The 19,555-nt window shown below is 42.6% G+C and overlaps 1 protein-coding gene across 1 annotated transcript in view; it reads left to right on the plus strand.

Annotated features, from left to right (window-relative positions):
• The first annotated feature begins 4,712 nt into the window (after nucleotides 1–4,712).
• AMMECR1 (AMMECR nuclear protein 1) overlaps nucleotides 4,713–19,555 on the plus strand; it is a 116,854-nt gene continuing 102,011 nt past the window's right edge. The window contains exon 1 of the mRNA XM_070952077.1: nucleotides 4,713–5,158. Within this exon, the coding sequence (XP_070808178.1) occupies nucleotides 4,713–5,158 (446 nt within the window). The remainder of the gene's footprint in view (nucleotides 5,159–19,555) is intronic.

Below are 19,555 nucleotides of genomic sequence, written 5' to 3' on the forward strand. Positions count from 1 at the left end.
CGGGTTCGAGCGTGAGCCCTTCGCGTTGGTAGGAGAGGGGAAGGCTCGACCAGCCGGGAGCTTTCAACCCCCTGTACTGCAAAGCGGTCCTCAGCGGGCTCGGGTGTGAAGCCCTTCTCGCTGGAAATGCTCGACCTAAATTCAGGGAGCCAAGAGAACAGGCAAAATTAGGTACCAATGGTCAAAAACAAGAACTCAGAAGGTGTGTCTGATCCAAGCAGACCGAGTCTGAAAGCTGGGAAGCCAAAGGAAGAGGAGGAGCTTCTCAGCTCGCAGACTCAATCCATCAAGATCAGACAGGAGTTAACCCGTTCCTAACCGCTGGCTCCACGATCAATGAGAAGGCCCTTCTTCTTGGTCCCACTTGATGGATCTTCATAAGAGAAAGGACTCATAGCATTCACTGCCTCCCTGCTCTGGTGGGTCAAGTAGATGGGACTGTGAAAAGACAGTCCTTCAAATAACCTGGTCCCAAGACATGCAGAGAGTGAATTGGGCAGCCATATAAATTTTCTTAAATCAATAAATAATTGATTCTCATTGAATCAATTTTTGTGTACATTGCTTTATGGGGCAGACGCTACTTCTCCAGATTTTAAATTTGGATTGATGATATATTTTTATTTCCCAACTATAAACTCATTTCATCATTTTGCATCTTCTGTGACTTGCAAGGTAGCATGAGAGCTGCTTAATGAATAAACGGTCAGAGTGAGACTGGCTGAGCCAGGGGGATGAATCAAACATGGAATTAGTCTGGAATCCTTATGTGGGCATAAGAAAACAAAGTCTGCAAATTGTCAGTTTGAGAAGTTTCCTGTGTTATAGGCTTGAGCGATAAAATAGTTAATGGAGCTCTTCATGTTGGATCTGATTGTTCCGTTTATCATAAAGAGATTTTTTAAAAAATCTTGGAATTTTATCTGTATTTCAACATTAATGTCCTGAAGTTGCCTGCATGTTTTTAGAAGACTCAGTAAACCAAAAACTCACACATTTGTGTGATAGTATCTAACTTTTCCATATCCCTCTGTTGAAACTGTTCTAGTTTACAGATCTTAAGAATTACCAGATTCTTTTATTTCGCTGCAAAAGCATGAACTTTTCCAGCTTGAGACAGAATGATAGATTCTGTGGTTGACCTTTACATTCCTCTGAGTGATGAGTTTTATTATTCTGAGCAATCTCCTTTGGGGGGAAAAAGTCACTTTATGACTTTCAAAGCCTTTGACATCTTTTTTGCACTGATGGATCAAGTCTTATTTACAGTCTGAGACTAAATAACAACAGCAATGCAAGTCCCAAAGTCAAAACAGACCAAAAAAAAGATAAAGGAAAGCATAAAAGAATAAATTAAGGTAGACTAAGATACATAATATTGAAATAAAATATTCAGATCCATAGATCAAAGGTAAATTAAATAGGCAACTCCAGCATTTTAAAAAATTGCCAGCACTGATCTATTGCATTGGAAAGATAAACCAAATAATGCTGTATTATGCAGGTAATCCTCAACTTAAAACCATTTGTTTAGTGACTGCTCAAATTTAAAACAGCACTGAAAAAAGTGACTTGACTGATTTTCACACTTACGACCATTGCAGCATCTCCATGGTGACATCATCAAAATTCGAGCGCTTGGCAACAACCAAGGTGAAGTGGATTGGGCTAAGAGAGAGAGGGACTGGCCCAAAGTCACCCAGCTGACTTTTATGGCTTAGGTGGAACTAGAACTCATGGTCTCCAGGTGATTGGCCCAAAGTCACCCAGCCACCTTTCATGCCTAAGACTGCATTAGAGCCAAGAGTCGCCTAGCTGGCTTTCATGCCTAAGGCAGAATTAGAACTCAAGAGTCTCGTGGTGATTGGCCCAAACTCACCTGACTTCCATCCTAAGGTAGATCTAGAACTCATTGACTCCTGGTGATTGGCCCAAAGTCACCCGGCCAGCTTTCATGAGTCAGGCGGAACTAGAACTCATGGTCTCCAGGTTTCTAACCTGGTGCCTTAGCAACTAAACTGGCTCACCCAGGAGCTTCCAGAGATTCTCCTCAAGCACATGTTGGCGTAAGGAAGGGCAGATTCCCTCAAGTGGAGTCAGTTGACAGCATATTCAGTTCTCAGGGCAGCCTCTGGAAGGGGTTTACCCTTGCTTCCTTCTGAAGTTTCCACTCTGGCTTGTAAGAGGCCTCCGCTCCCAGCAATGACCAGGGTAAACTCTCTTCAGAGACCAGCCAGGCCTGCTAGAAGCTGCTACTTCCATGGGTTATTGTTGCAATCTATACAAGTAGTCCTTGATGTATGACTATAATTGAGCCAAAAATTCCTGTTGCTAAGTTAAATATTTGTTAAGTGAGTTTTGCCTCATTTTGCAACCTTTCTTGTCACAGTTTTTAAGTGAATCATTGCAGTTAGTAACATGGTTGTTAAGTGAATTTGGCTTCTTATTGACTTTGCTTATCAGGTTATAAAAGGTGATCACATAACCCTGGGACACTGCAACCGTCATAAATATGAGTCAGTTGCCAAGCATCTGAATTTTGATCATGTGACCATGGGGATGTTGCAACAGTCATAAATGTGAAAAATGGTCATGTTACCTTTTTTCAGTGTCGTCGTAACTTTGAACTGTTACTAAATGAACTCTTGTAAATTCAGGATTACAGGTAGTCCTTGATTTACAATAGTTCATTTAATAGCTGTTCCAAGTTACTAATTTAACAACTGCATTGATTCAGTTAACAAATTGGCCAAGAAAAGTCCCAAAATGGGGCAAAACTCACTTAACAAATTTCTCACTTAGCAACATAAATTTTGGGCTCAATTGTGGTTTTTAAGTAAAGGACTACCTGTACTATATATCTATTCCCCCACCCACCCACCTACCCAATGCATAGGCGCAATCTGGTTAGATTTAAGGTGAAGCGGCAGCTGATTAGGGCTGGTGCCAGGCAGGGCATTCCCAAAAAGAACGGGGACATCTTGCCAGGTCGGGTTGCGAGGAAGCAACGCCGTATAATCATATTTTGGAGCTCCTGCCCGCCTCACCCGACCGGTTTTGAAATAGCCAGCCCGACGTTTTCGGCGGCACCGGGTTTTTTTTTTTTTTAAATTTGATTTATATGCCGCCCTTCTCCAGAGACTCAGGGCGGCTTACAATGCGTTAAGCAATAGCCTTCATCCTTTTGTATATTTATGCAAAGTCAGCTTATTGCCCCCACAAACTGGGTCCTCATTTAACCTACCTTAGAAAGGATGGAAGGCTGAGTCAACCTTGAGCCTGGTAAGATTTGAACCTGCAGAAATTGCAGGCAGCTGTGTTAATAACAGGGTGCATTAAACCACTGTACTACCAAGGCTCCTTGGTAAACCTCCTACTACCAAGGTTGGGCAACTGAAGGTTCGGGCGGCGAAGGCTGTTTATCTCTGGCTAGAGCAGTGTTTCTCAACCTTGGCCGCTGGGTGGACTTCAACTCCCAGAATTCCCCAGCCAGCTGGCTGGGGAATTCTGGGAGTTGAAGTCCACCCATCGTCCAGCGGCCAAGGTTGAGAAACACTGAACTAGAGCAAACCCAGGGAAGGCAGCCGAAGTCCCCCGGGGCCCCAAATCCCCTTTGCGAGCGTTGCAAGGACAGGTCGGGGCAGTTTCGTTCCCTCGGCTGGAAGCGCGGCGGCTCCGCTCCACTTAGTCCTATCTGGCTCCGTCCCGGGTTTGGGGGGGGCTGGTGAAGGGCTGCGAAGCTGGCGGGGGTTCCAGTGGACTCAAACGGGGGCAGCCCCCCTGAAATGTAGTGGGTTCCAATGAGCCAGGCAACTCCAAGTGACTTCAGCATCTCTTTATTACATGATAAAAGCAAGTAGTAAAAGGCTAGAACAAGCTTGCTTAAGCAGACCTCCTGACCTCCTCCTCCCCTCCCGCAAGGACCCAGTTTGTGGGGGGCAATAAGCTGACTTTGTATAAAATATATAAAAGTATGAAGGCTATTGCTTAACGCCTTGTAAGCCGCCCTGAGTCTCCGGAGAAGGGCGGCATATAAATCAAATTTAAAAAAAAAAAAAAGCCAACGGGGTCCTAGGAAGGGCCGAGCCGGCTTCTCTCAGCGCCCTGCAAAGGGCCGAGCGGGCCTCCCCGCGGGAGAGCGCCTCAATAACATCGGGATCCCGAGTAAGAGCCCCCCCCGCCCCCAAAAGGCCCGCCTCCAGCAGGGACCCCCAATCCAGAACAGGAACGGGCCCTTCGAGGGAGGGAGGGAGGGAGGGGGGAGAAAGAAACGTGTGTGTGTGTGAGGGGGAAGAGTTGACTTGCGAGTTACTAACGGCTTTTTTCTTTCTCCCTCACTTTCTCTCTTGCCCTGTCCCCCTCCCCCCCCGCCCCTTCGCTCCTCCCCTTCCCGCCCTCCCCTTTCTCTGCCCCTCCCCCTCCCCTTTCTCTGCCCCTCCCCCTCCTCTTTGCTGGGATCCCCCTCCTTTCCCCGCGTCCCTCCCCCAAATCCCCCTCCTTTCCTTCCCTGGCTCCTCCCTGGCCCCCTTTCCTCCGGGGCCCCCCTCTTCCCCAAATTGCCCCTCCTTCCTTGATTACCTCCTCCTCTTCCTTCTCGCTCCTCTACTCCCCTCCGCTCCCCTCCTACCTCCCTCCCCGCAGGCGGAGCTTCCCCGGCAGGAGGCGGGGCCGGCGCACGCCCCGCCCCCGCGCAGCCGCGCGGCCCCCCCGCCATGGGTCGGAAGCGCTGCGTGGGGGGAGACGGCTCCAAGATGGCGGCGGGCTGCTGCGGGGTGAAGAAGCAGAAGCTCTCCAGCTCCCCTCCGTCGGGCTCGGCCGGCCCGGGCGGCGGAGGGGGGGGCTCCCGCTGCGGCGAGCCGGGGGCGCTGCCGGCGGGGGCGGCCGGGGGCGGCCCGCGCCTCAACGGCCTCGGGGGGCTGGCGGGGGGCTCCCCCGGCTGCGCCCTCTCGCCGCCGCCGCGCCCGCCCGGCTGCGGAGGGGCCCCCGGCGCCGGCCTCTCGGGCCCCGCCGCGCTGCTGGGCTCCCCCGGCGCCGGGCCCGGCAGCTGCAGGAAGATGGTAGTGTCGGCCGAGATGTGCTGCTTCTGCTTCGACGTGCTCTACTGTCACCTCTACGGCTACCAGCCCCCGCGGAGCCCCCGCTTCACCAACGACCCCTAGTAAGTAGCCCCCCCCGCCCTTCCGCCCGTCCAGCGGCGCCCCCAGACTCCGCCGGGCCGAGGGCCCCCCGTTGGGGAAGCGCGCCGACGGGTTCCCCCCCCCCCGCGATCCTGCTGGCCGGGAGGGCCCCCCAGACCCCTCGGGGGAAAAGAAGGAGAAGCCCCCCCCCCGCGCCAGACTTTCTGCCCCAGAAGCGAGGCTGGCACCCTCCTTGATCCAGTCCCTCCTGGGTGGGGGGGCTTCCACGTGGCCCCCGGGTGTCCCCCTTTCCCCCCCCCCCCGGGAGAAACCCCCTTCTTGGCTCCGTGCCAGGCTGGGTTTCTTTGCCCCTCCCTGTTGCTCTTTTGGGGCAGGCCCCTCCCAGCTCAGGCATTTGATGGGGCAGCTGGCTTTCCCTGCAGCAAGTCCTGTTTTGGGGTGTCTCCTGGTAGCCCAGCAACTTCTAACCTGGCTCCCACAAGTCCCTGTGGCCCTTCTGCGCCAGGGGTGTCCCCCAGGAATAGCCCATTGAGTTTGACTTGAGACGATCCCTATGGCTGCCTTACTTGTGCTGTGGTCATTTTCCGGGATAGGATTTAAAGAAAAGAAAAAAAAACTCAGTCTAGGGATTTCTTAGTGGTCTCCTATCTACAGCCCTGCTTAGCTTTTGAAGTTGAGGCCAGGTTTTCAGGGTAATTTCCCATTATTGCCTTTATAGCAAGCAATATCTGGTAGGAGACCCAAACCCTTTCCCCACTTTTATGGTTAGCATCCGTTTTTCTCCACCTTTGGCTGGCTGGCTGTGTAGATTGGCATTGAATGAATGGGGGTCCATTTAGCTGTCATTCATACATTTAAGATTTCCTCTGGCCCTTTTGCACAGCCTCATGGCAGCCCTTGTGTGTAACTTTTGCTTCGAAGTTGTCAGATCTCTCAGGGGTCTCTTCCATGCTTGATCAGCAGGAATGACGAGGTTGGAGAATATGGTATTTATATATGTTCCTGCTGGTTTCATCAAAGTTAGGGAATGTGATTAGTTGCTTGGTTCTAGTTGTCCATCTGGCAGGGTTTCTCAGAGAATGCTTGCCCTGCCTGGATTGTTTCAAAACTTGTTTTTTACTGCATGATCTCAGGGTTAGGAATTGAGACCTAAAACCAGTATAACTTCTGTGTGTGTATGTGTGTGTCAAAGTAATTGTGGTGGAAAGTTAAAAAGGATATGAAAAAAAGAAAGTGTCCTTTTTCCTACTTACTAATCTCCCCCTGCCCCCTCCCCCCAAACCTCACTGTGACATCTCTGCTGTCTTGGCAAATATTTATTAGTACAGTAGTCCTCAACTTACAACTCTTCATTTAGTGATTGTTCAAAGTTACAATGGCACTGAAAAAAGTGATTTATGACTGTTTTTCCGCTTACGACCACTGCAGCATCCCCGCGATCACATGTTCAAAATGCAGATGCTTGGCAACTGGTTCATATTTATGACATTTGTAGTATCCCGGGGTCATGTGATAACCTTTTGTGACTTTCTGAGAAGCAACATCAATGGGGAAGCCAGATTCACTTAACAACCATGTTACTAATTTAAGAGCTGCTGTGATTCAGTTAACAATGTCAAGAAAGGTTGTAAAATGGGGCAAAACTCACTCAATAAATGTCTCACTTAGCAATATAAATTTTGGGCTCAGTTGTAGTCATAAATTGAGAACTCCCTGTATTAGGATTTCCAGAATATAAGTAGTCCTTGACTTAACAACCATCCATTTAACAATAGTTCAAATTTATAATGGCCTTGGAAAAAAGTGCTTTACGACCTGTCCTCGCATTTATGACCTGTGACCATGTGATCATAATTTGGGCATTTGGCAACTGAGCCACCAGTTGCAATGTTCTGTGATCACGTGGTTGCAATTTGCAACCTTCCCAGCCAGTTTCCAACAAGCAATGTTAATTGGGGAAGCTGGATTCACTTAATAACTGATTTTCTTAACAGCCACAGTAAAAATTGGCACAAAATCAAGTCCAGCCATGTGATGACTCACTTTATGACCAGACCAATTTAGGATGGACCAAAATTGTGGTTGTAAAGTTGAGGCCTATCTGTCCTGTGATTCATTAGTGCCTTACTATTTGCAAGGGTGTTACTCCTGTTTATAGTAGCTGCATGAATCTGTATTTTAAATTCTATGTTGTCCACTCTCTGCCATTTCCAGGGCAGTTTATACAATAGCATAATGCAAGAACAAGCCAACCCTAACAAAATTTATTTCTTATATATCTTACCACAGAAAGGTGGTGTTTCCTGTATCTGCTCACAACTAAAAGTTAGAGACCCAAGGGAAAAGGCTAGAAGTTAAATTTCAAAAGCTGATAGGAGATGGGGATAAAACATAACTGCCTTCAAGTGAAGTTTGTCTTCTGATAGCCTTGTGTTCCTATCTCTGGACTTTTCTTGACTACAACATAGACATGGTGTTGTGTTGTCTTTTTGGCTCCTGGAAATGTGGGTTCAACTTAGTCTCCTAGAAATGGAGGTATTGCCAGTGGAAAAGTGATATCTCACATTCCCATATATTCCTAACCTAAAGAGTGATCTTCATGCATTGCAGCGGTGAACACAGTTCTTCCTTCAGCCACTCAGCTACGCATCCCCTAAACGTAAATGAACACTTAGAGGAGGAACAAGAATTAGTCAAAGACATGGGTGAAGTACAATCCTAATAGCCAGTCCATATTAAGAGATGATTTAACATCTAACTTTATATCTAGGTGTTCTATGTCACAGAGGCTACTTTGGTCGTGAGTGAAAGATCTTGACATCAAGACTAAGCATTTCAAGAAAATGCAGTTTCACAGCTAGAAAAGGTGGTATGCCTTCTCTAGACTAGAGTAGATCCACCCATATGAATATGGCATGTGACAAACAACCACTTCTTGAAAACTAAATTATCAGAATAGTTGCTCTAATTTAAAAATGGGAGAATGCTTCCTCTCATTCTTCCTCAATTTCTTGATAGCTTTTGTCAGTCAGAAGTCTTTTTTATATTATTTTGCTTGCAGATGCTGTCTTGTAAAGAAGCTGTGTGGTAAAGCAAAGTGATTGAACAGTTCTTTCTGGTTACAAAACCTGTCTCTGAGCCAGTCAAGACCATCTAAAATGCTCAAAATTTGTAACTGAATTCCCTTGGGGGACACTATAAATTGGCCATTAAAAAAAAAGTCTGGTAAGGAATGGCAGACACCCAAACATTGGTGTAAAGATTTCCTGAAAATTGCTGATTTATTGGATTACAACTTTTTTGCCTATCTCTACCTTAACTTTTATTGGTTTTATTGGTTTAATATTGGTTTAAATATTCTTCTCTTGGCTTGTGGACAATTTGTTGCGTAACTATAAAATTGTGAGATTTAAGCCCTGATTTTTAAAAAGAGCTTGGCTTATTATTAATGCCATGAAAGTAATTTCTCATTATACAATTTCCTTTTACATAGTTATATACACTGACAATTTATTTCTAATGAGCAAATACGGGTATATGCATCTGTGAATATTTAAAGGTGCAGTTTTACAAAGCTAAAAGGATATCTACCAGTGTACCAGTGATTTCTATATTTGCTGTGTTCCTTGGTTCTGACAGAAAGATACATGATTTTCTGTATACTGGCACATAGATTCCAGGGGTGTGCAGTTTTTTTATTCCATTCCAAAAGTTGTTTCAGAATCCTCGGAGGCATGAATGTATCATCAAGCTATGAGAAAAGATATAGCCGCTTTAAAGAGTTGTACACAGATCCAATGCTGGCTGTTTTGTGTTTTCCAAAACACCTTTTGAAATGAAACACCAAGGGTAGCATGGCACTAACGATTACTAGATTCTGCTTCCATACATCTCTTATGAAGATATGTGGTTTCCACCGGCATTTAGGTTACGGATACAATCCACATAATATAAATATATTAATCAACCTCTGGACAATTGCCTTATAACAGAAGAGAAAAGGGACGACAGGATTGCATCTTACCTAGCTTTTAAATTTGCACAAAAAAGATAAAAGTAAATTATGCATAGACATTCAATTTGGGGGAAGACAGTTATTCTTAATTACTCTAATGTGCGTGCTTTTGATCTTTGTATAGCCTACAAAATTTTGGCTGCCATATTGCAGCAATTCTTATGCAGCACCTTTCTTTATCACTTCTCCCACACATGGGAACCCTATTTTAATATTCAGCATTTTTTTCCTGTGCATTAGTTGCCTTATCCTATTCCTAATCCAGTTTATTGACCTCATTGCTGATGCTCCCTCATGTGCCAGGCTGAGCACATTAGATTTGTTTCCTGTAACAGTGAACTCAAAATGGAAGGCACAGCAGTTGGAACAAAAGGTGCTGGAGAAGATAAGGGAGATTCCATCATTGGTAGGAAGGGATCTTCAAGCTTGCTGTTGTATAAAACATTTTTTAAAATATTGAAGGCAAAAGAAAATGAAAAAAGGAAAGATATTCAGTAGCTTTGAAAAACTGAGCATTAGGATGTGGAGATGGCACATACTCCTTTTTGGAGAATAGCAGCTGGTTGGGAGGGTCTCTCTTGCTAAGGAATGAAGTTGTGGGCCCACGTCTTGTGGCTGTGTCACTTAGAAGATACAGCTGGTAGATCCACCCTGAATTCTTTGCATTTATTCTGTGGTTCTATGAGTTAATTCTTTCATCAGAGACCCAATTCTGTAGGCTGCCTCTGTGGTTGAAAAAGATGACCATTCGCCAGGGATTGACTGCGTCTTTTAGAAGAATGGACAGAACCCATCAGTGCTCATCTGCTGCATGGCTACAGGCTTTATACGGCTGGCCTCCTTCGTCAAATCTTCTCTTAGGGATTCCTCCTCTCCAAGCACATTTCAGGATAGGCGGCTGCAATTCCATAGGCATCCTGGCCAGAGTTGCAAGGAAAAACCTAATACAGTAGTCCTCGACTGAACAACCACTGTTGAGCCCAACATTTCTGTTGCTAAGCGAAACATTTGTTAAGTGAACTTTGTCCCATTTTGCGACCTTTCTTGCCACAGTTGTTAGGTGAATCACTGCAGTTTTTGAGTTGGTAACATGGTTGTTAAGTGAATTTGGCTTCCCCATTGACTTTGCTTGTCAGAAAGTCACAAAAGTCACACAACTGCAGGACCCTGTGACCGTCATAAATATGGCTCGGTTGCCAAGCATCTGAATTTTGATCACATGGCCACAAGAATGCTGCGACAGTAGTTAGTGTGAAAAATGGTCATAAATCATTTTTTTTCAGTGCCATTGCAACTTTGAATGGTCACTAAATGAGCTGTTGTAAGTCAAGGACCGTCTCTAATAAGAGAAACAGTTTGGTCTAATAGTTAAGGTGCCAGGCTGGAAAGTAAGAGTCCATGAGTTCAAGTCCCATCTTAGCCATGAAAGCTGAGTCGGATGAGCTTGGGCCAATCACTCTCTCTCAGCCCAGCTAACTTCACAGGGTTGTTGTTGTGGAGAAAATAGGAAGAAGGAACATTAGATATGTTCACCATTTTGAGTTGTTTATAAACATAATAAAGGTGAGATATAAACAAAAGAAATAATAGCCTGTTATGAGTTCAGAGGTATGGTTTGAAATAACCAGGCAATGCCTGTTGAAATATCCAAAAGTGAATATAATTTTGGGGATAGGAGGGATGAGGGCAGGGTGGATAAAAATCAATGATTTTTTTAAAAAAAATAAAAAAAATCAGATTTTTTTGATTTAAATCGGATTTTTTAAATAAAATGCTTTTTGAGGAAAATATATTACCATCCAAAGGTTATTCCATCATGAAATAAAGATTAGTTTTTTTAATTATGTAGAATAAGGCTGTATATGTTTAACTTTTTTGGTAAATAAATTCCATTAATCCATTCACAATGTCATGCTCTTCCAGAGGTTTTTGTAAGATTATTGAGCAGTTTCTCTGCCTACAAGATATTATCACAGATGCTTGGTTTACTTTTGCAGTTCTCAAAACTGAATTTGACTCAGCAGAGATCACATGCCTCTTCTTCACAGCAAAAATGTTATAACATGAACAGAGTTGAGAAAAAGACCTTAATCCTATTGTTCTACAAACCTATGAATACAGAATCAACCCCTTCAGTGCTAAGTTTCAAGAAGTTCAGTGATTAGAATAGAAACAATATTTTTCTGATTGTTTGGAGTGGAATAGATCTGCACAAGGAGAAAGTGAAACTAAGTGTGAGGAGGAAGGGGCAAGCAGACAAGCAGTACAAAATGAAAGTGAAACTTTCTGAGCACAATACTGCACAGCCACAGACAGACAAGTCTTTGGATCTTTTTGTGTGTATGACCTGAGGTTTATCACATTCTTTCCTTGGAGGAAAAAACCTATAATGGCAGCAGGCCGTAAAAGAGACCCAGTTTGGCAATATTTTAATGAAGTTCCTTTACCTATCGGTAAGGCAGGCATGCGTGCAAACTGCAAACGCTGCAACAAAGAAATGCAAGGCCTGGTGGCCCGAATGAGGCAACATCATGAGAAGTGCTGTGATGAAGATGACCAAAGAAACACATTTGAACAGGCAGGATCTTCAGGTTGGTAAACATTTTTACTGAATCATATTTTTAAAGACTGCCTTGAACTGTCATGTTTGAGCAAAATTATATTTCTTATTATTACTGCATGTTACTGTCATTTGGTACAGTTATGAAGAAAAGCAAATATTCCTTTTGGGGCAGTGCTGTGTACAATAAGCAGAAATTGTATAAACAATAAAATAACAGCATTGACTTTTTTGTTTAGGGGAATTCATGGATTCTGGAAACTATCCACCTTCAAGATCATCATCCTCCTGTTCTACAGTTTCAGAGTTATCCATCCAGGATAGTGCTTCATTAGCATCATCATCATCAGACAACCACAGCCACATATCACTATCACCTAAAAGAAAGAAAAAAAACCCTTCCCTCCTGGAACCACCATAGATAAGTTTGTGATAAAAACTAGCAGATTAAAAAAAGAGTTAATTGATGAAAAAATTGTCCAGTTTGTTTATGCAACAAACTCTTCTTTCCGTCTGACTGAGAACCCACATTTCATTAATATGGTTCAGTCACTGAGACCAGGATACAGTCCACCCAGCAGAGCAGATGTTGCAGGGAAACTGCTGGATAAAGTGTATGACAGAGAAATGGAGCAATGTGCAACAGCTCTGGAGGGTAGAATTGTTAACCTAAGTATTGATGGGTGGAGTAATGTCCTATTATATGTGCTTGTATAACAGCAGAAGAAGGGAAAGTCTTCCTTGCACAAACAATTGATATGTCAGGAAATGCACACACAGCAGAATACTTACAGGAAGTGGTAGTAAAAACTATAATAACATGTGAACAAAAATTCAAATGTCTAGTATGCAGTTTGGTCACAGACAGTGCTGCAAATGTATCCAAGATGAGAAGAAATTTAGAAGAGCAGGAAGGGAATACAAAGCTAATAACATATGGTTGCAGTGCTCATTTGCTGCACCTCTTAGCCAAAGACTTACGTGTTCCAGAAATAAAGACTAATGTTGTTGAAATTGCTAAATACTTCCGTAACAATCATTTTGCTGCAGCAGCTCTGAAAAGGATGGGTGGAACCAAGCTAACGCTCCCACAAGATGTTAGATGGAACTCTGTGGTGGACTGTTTTGAGCAGTATATCAAGAACTGGCCTATTCTGATGACAGTTTGTGAAGAAAATCGAGATAAAATAGATGGCACTGTCACGGCCAAAATCCTCAACATTGGGCTTAAGAGAAATGCTGAACATATGCTGAGCATCCTGAAACCCATCTCTGAAGCTTTAAACAAAATACAGAAAAATAGCTGTTTTGTTGCTTATGCTGTTGAAATTTGGAAGGAACTGAGTGAACACTTAAAAACAGAACTACACATGGACAGAATTAAATTACAAGCATTAAAAAAACGAATGGGACAAGTACTGTCTCCAGCTCATTTTTTGGGCAAATATTGTCAATATCCAGTATCAGGGTCAAAACTTAAGTGCTGAGGAAGAGGAGTTAGCTATGACATGGGTATCCAGCAATCATCCATCTGTAATGCCAACTATAATAAACTTCAAAGCTAAGGGGGAACCATTCAAGAAATATATGTTTGCTGAAGATATTTTAGAGAAAGTCACACCAGTGAACTTGTGGAAGTCACTTAAGCACTTGGATTTAGAGACTGTTCAAGTAATGATTTCACTTTTAACAGCAGTAGCTGCTTCTGCAGGCGTTGAAAGAATATTCTCTTCCTTTGGGCTCATTCATTCTAAATTGAGAAATCGTTTGGGATCTGATAAAGCAGGAAAGCTTGTTTTTCTTTTCCAGATGATGAACAAAGAAGAAGATGAAGATGACGAGTGAGCTACAGAGGACAATATTTAAGTTTTTCATGTGTAGGCTGGGCTGACAGTCTAAGTTTCTTAAAATATATATATTTTGTTTAGCCAAATTAGTTAACAAACATGGATGTTTGTTTAAGCAAATAACATATGCTGTAATGTTATTGTTTCAGTTGAATAAATCTATTTAAATTGTTGTTATTGAGGTAATGATTATTTTTCTCCTTCCTAAGTACAACAGAAAAGTTGTCCAAATATGAATGATTAACCTATTAAACTAGGGATAAAAAAACAAATATGAAAAGTTGTTATTCTAAAAATCTTCATCTACTTGCATATTAAAGTTATACCAGCAAGAATTAGTCTTTATGTAGAAAACTATGATTTAAATCAAGCCTTACTGACTAGTGATTTAAATCGTAATTTAAATCAGTTTGATTTAAATCAAATCCACCCTGGATGGGGGTAACTTTCTGTTCTTTGTCCTTTGCTGATGTATATGACACCAGATGCAAAATAGTGTAAGGAAATGATTAAAGGGTTCACTGCAATCTGTTTGTTGCCTAAATACCACTCCACTTCTATGTGTCCCCTCTTCTGTACATTTAATTAACATTTAGGCTAACTCAGCTGCTCTGTGTTTCTTGACAGCCTGTAAAGATTTGGTTTTATCGGGAACACCCTATTGACTCTTGCTAATGGTGGTTTAGTCTTCCACCAGGTCTTTTGCTTCTGAAGCACAGCAAAAAGCTGAGGACGCCATTATGTTTAGAACATAGAGTAACAGAATTGGAAGAGACCTTGGAGGTCTAGTCCAACCCTTCTTAAGCAGGAAACCCTATACCCGTGATGGTGAACCCATGGCACACATGCCCGAGGTGGCACACAGAGCCATCTTTCCGGGCACACGAGCTGTTGCCCAACTTACCTGCAGTTGCGCATGCGTGCACGTCCCAGCTGGTGTTCAGGACTCCGGTGCGCATGTGTGCAAATCAGGACCCAGCTGGTCTTCAGAGCTCCCCTATGTGCATATTTGCGCATGAGAATACTTGCGTGCAGTGCAAGTGTGTGTCTATTGCACGCATGAAAACCACTCATGCGCAGATGGAGTGATTACACACGCAGCACACGGGGCGCTGTGTGAAACCTGCACATGCACAGATGGCGTAATTGCGCACACAGCTCATGGGAGCTGTGCAAAAGCTGTGCACATGCGCAGATGGTGTGGTTGTGCACACAGCACATGGGGGAGGAGCTGCGTGTTAGCTCATGAAGCGTGTACCTGTTCAGCATTCGGTGAGTAAAAGGTTTGCCACCACTGCCCTATACCATGTACAATGGCTGTCTGGTTTATTCTTAAAAGCATTGTGTTGGAGCACCCACAACTTCTGGAGGCAAGCTGTTCCACTGGTTATTTTTTCTCACTGTTAGGAAATTTCTCCTTAGTTCTAGGTTGCTTCTCTCCTTCTTTAGTTTCTATCTATTTCTGCTTTAAGTCTGGATAAGGAATTTGGCATTGAGTTTTTGTTCCTTTGAAGCAAACAGTAAACACTGTAAAACACTTGCATTTGCCTTATTCTTGAATTCAGAGCTCGTAAATAATCAACACAGAGACAACACAAATCTCAAAATTCCTGATTGGTGGGGAGGGAGGCTAGTAAAGGCCTTCACCGCAATTTTTCCACCGTTTTATAGCAATAACTTTTGGGTAGAACCCAGTTGTATCTCCGTCAAGGTTGTAGGATTGGCTTAAATAAATTTGGAGAAGAGAATATCTAACCTAGCTAGTTCTGATAAGCAGGTGCTCATTGTCTTGGAAGAGGCAAATAAAGGATGACCTGAGTCATTGGGGACTTTACCACCCAGTCTGTATCCATGTTAGGTTTGGATAACATTTGGAAAAGGCTTGGAAATATCATAGCTGAAGCAGAAAATTTTAGATTTCATTTCATTGTATTAAGGAAATACTGTATAAGGGAAGGGCGGTATAGAAATTTAATAAAATAAAATAAAATAAAATAAGTTTATATCTGTATTTCTCCCTTCCTTCCTTCCTTCCTTCCTTCCTTCCTTCCTTCCAGAAATGCATGAGTTCAGGAATACTAAACAGCTTTTTAACCAGCCACCCCAAAACACATATCTGCAGTGTCTTGAATTCTCAATATAATCTAATTTACCAGTAGGATAATTGTAATTGGATGAACACAAAAAGAGCTGAAATTGGAATAAAGGCTGGATTCAAAGGAAACTTCTAAATGGGAAAGCTTCCTTCAGATATTCTAAAGTTTATTGTGTTCCTTGCCTTAAATTCTCCAGACCTACATTCTTGCCTGCAAGACAAACTGTCTTGAAAGTGTGGTAAGATAATTTTTAGATATTGCATAAGAAAAAACGTGAAAAGGTCGGGTTGTCTTAACTTAGAATGAATTTGTACCTTCAGTTCTAATAAAATCTTAAATCGCTTGAATGCTATTGAAGCTTGCCCTGCCTTGCCTTGCCCTGTTGCTTTGCAGATACTTTAATTTGCAGTACGTACTTGGTGATGCAAAACTACGAACAATTTGCCTGTGAACATATTAGTCCAATATTGTCACCCTGACCATAGCTTTCTGAGGTTTTATGCAAAGGTCACTTTCAGCCTACCCAGATAATCTTCTTCCCGGCCTTTGAGACTTGCTGCCTTCAACGTGTCTTTTTCTGTGGAATTGTTTTTCTACTAGGACACTTGGAAGGGTTTTGTGGGGGGAGGTTTTTTGGTTCATTAAATTCATTCCGATTGCAAAAGAAAGTGCTAGTCACACAGGTTGCGAGTTTCTCCTTCTGTTGTACCCTTGGGAGTCACTTTGCTTTGGCACCTTTGGAGAAGCACCGGCTCTTGCCCAGAGAAACATCATCAGGTGTATGCCTGAAAGTTGAGTCATGGCAACGGGGCTTATTTTCTTGTTGGTTTCATATGTTTCGCTGCCCATCCAAGCAGCTGCTTCAGTCTGAACAAGATGGTTAGGGGAATCTGAGTAGGCAGAAAGTCACTGGAATGTGCCAACTCCTAAAATTTGAACAACCACCTGGATTCTACCTGTATCAGGGTGGATTTGATCTAAATCAAGTTGATTTAAATCGTGATTTAAATCACTAGTAAAAAGGCTTGATTTAAATCAACTCGATTTAAATCATAATTTTTAAAGAGCAACTGTCATCTCTGCTACTCTTTTGACCCACTGTTGACTCATCGATAGTCCCAGTGTTGCAGAATATACAGCCTCCTGCTACATAACTAAGCTCCATTTCATGCTGAATAAACTCAATTATTTATGTATCTTAAATAGAAAACTATCTTACGATAGATTTTGACCCCAAAAGTTTTTTATTAAAATAATTTTGATAAAAATAAAAAAAAAATCCGATTTAAATAAAAAAAAAATCCGATTTAAATAAAAAAAAATGACTTTTTTTAATTTATTTTTTTAAAAAAATCATTGATTTTTATCCACCCTGACCTGTATGACTCTGAATCGTCATTGACATACCATCAGGCATACTTTCTACAAAAGGGCTGGGTTAAATTCCTGCTATTGCCCTCCAGCCCTACAAAATTACATTCTGTGCTGTATTTTAGTACAGTAGACCTGCATGCATGTCTTACCCTTGCTAGGAAACAGTGCCTGTAAAGCATTGGAAAAAAAAATACTGAAACAGTGTAACAAAATATTGAAGCTAATCATCTCCAAAGCTCTATCTTCACATGTATTTTGGTTATAATTGTTTAATAGGTTTACAGATAGTCCTTGATTCGTAATTTATGACTGGTCTTTGCATTACGACAATTGCAACTTCCCATGGTCACATGATCAAAACTTGGGTACTTGGCAACCAGCATGTGTTTGTAACAGTTGAAGCATCCCAAGGTCATGAGATCAACATTTGAGACCTTCCCAGCCAACTTCTGACAAGCAGCGTCAATGCAGAAAGCTGGTTTTGCTTAAGTGATTCACTTAACAACTGCAATGATTCATTTAATGGCATGGCCAAAAAAAAAAAGGTTTTAAAATTGAGCTTGAGGCAGTTAACAACCACTTGTTTAGCAATGGAAATTCTGTTCCCAATTGTAGATGTAAGTCGAGAACTACCTGCATATGATATAGAGAAGTCGCAATTAATCTTGTTTTGTGAATGAAGTTACAGAGAAATTAGCAGGAATATATACTGAGATCCATGGCCATGTTTCATTAACTTGATCTTGTCAGTTCTCTCCTGCTGCCCCAATTTCTGTTTCCCAAACATAATAATCTCTTATCCTGGGTTAAGTGTTCTTTGGTATAGACTTTTTTTAGGGGAAATGGGTACCATTTTTGAAGCCACATTTCTAACTTGTACCCTTAGGTTAGAGGTTCCCATCCCGCAGGCTGTTCGGAAGCAGTTTGTGAAAGCAGTGGGCGAGTGCGCATGCACGCAGCTCCACTTGCGTGAGCAGTGGACACATGCACCCGCCATCTATGCAAATGGAGTTGTGCGCATGCCTGCCACTCACACAGAATCCTTTCCTTCCCCCCTTCGGTGGTCTGCCTAGCCAGAAATGTTGGAGACCACTGCCTTAGTAAGGGTTTGTTTACAATATTGGAGGCTGCCCAGGTAGAACAAACTTTTGTCGACTGAAGTCCTTTGTCAAATGCTTCAGCTAAAGAGCTTTACTTTTGACTCTGCATTTAATTAATGTGTCAGAAATTAATTCCACCCACAGGTTAGTTTGTGATTAATCAGAGAATATATTCCCCATGGAACTCCTTTCAACAAACCATGTAGAGATTTCTTCCTGGCATATCCTTATTTGTTTGTTAAATTTATTTGCCACCTGTCTTCACCATGAGGCTACTCAAGGTTGACTCAGTCTTCCATCCTTCCAAGGTAGGTAAAATGAGGACCCGGATTGTGGGGGCAATAAGCTGACTTTGTATAAAAAAGAACACCGCTTGGAGGGGGCCAAAAGCCCTACTAAGCAGGTATATACAAAAGTATGAAGGCTATTGCTTAACGCATTGTAAGCCGCCCTGAGTCTCCGGAGAAGGGCAGCATATAAATCGAACTAATAAATAAAAATAAATACGTGGCTTACAGTAATAAAAAGGAAGAAAAATGAAAGCATTGTAAACAGAATAGAACAATAAAATAATGGTAAAGGAACACAATGAGAACCAACAAACATTCTTGCTAGTTGGCATGCTTTGGCGAAAAATACATACTTTTTTCATTGTACATAAATGTTGGTTTTTAGAAAAGATCTGGTGGAACTTCATGGGAGACAAACCTTAAGATTACGGTTATTCTATATTTGAAGAAGATTGGGGCAAACTTGGGCTGAGTCTCGTTAACCTAAAATAGAGTGAAGGGCCATCACCATCAAAGTCAAAGCAGGATTTTGTAGCAAAACTGTTTTTAGAGGTTCTTTTTCAGTCTCCTGCATTCTTTGATGTTTCATCCGCATGGGGTGAACCCCCCCCCCAAGTTCTTTGTGGGTGAAAGAGCTGAAGAGATGAGTGGCTGGCACCTGGTGCTGATTTGATTACAGTCATGTCATGATGCCTGGGAAGATTGCAGTCATGATGCCTGGGAATATGGAGGTTAAGTCCAGTGTATCAGGAAGGAGATCAGATTGGGAAAGGCTGAAGTCTCATATGTTTTGGGAATCTTTGCTTGCTCCAGAAAATGATTTTGTAATAGCAGATGGTAAATTCTTCACTACTCAAGGGTAGTCCCAAAGGTGCTTTTTAAAAAAGCAACTACATTTTGTTTCTCCTTGAAGATATTTTGCTTCTCATCCAAGAAGCTTTTTCCGTTCCTAGAACTGAAGGCTTCTAAAAACTGAAAAGGCTTCTTGGGTGAGAACAGCCAAGCTTGGAGAGCACCAAGGTCTCTCATTTCAACCCTGAGCTACAAACGTTGTCCTTTATAGGTTCTTCTTTGTGGGAAAAAAAAGATGTTCCAGTTTTCACTAAAAACTTAATTGAATCTTACCTGCATGTGA

This window comes from Pituophis catenifer, unplaced genomic scaffold (genome assembly GCF_029215685.1).
Source record: "Pituophis catenifer annectens isolate HBS135680 unplaced genomic scaffold, rPitCat1.0.hap2 SCAF_11, whole genome shotgun sequence".
Taxonomy (NCBI): Eukaryota; Metazoa; Chordata; class Lepidosauria; order Squamata; family Colubridae; genus Pituophis; species Pituophis catenifer.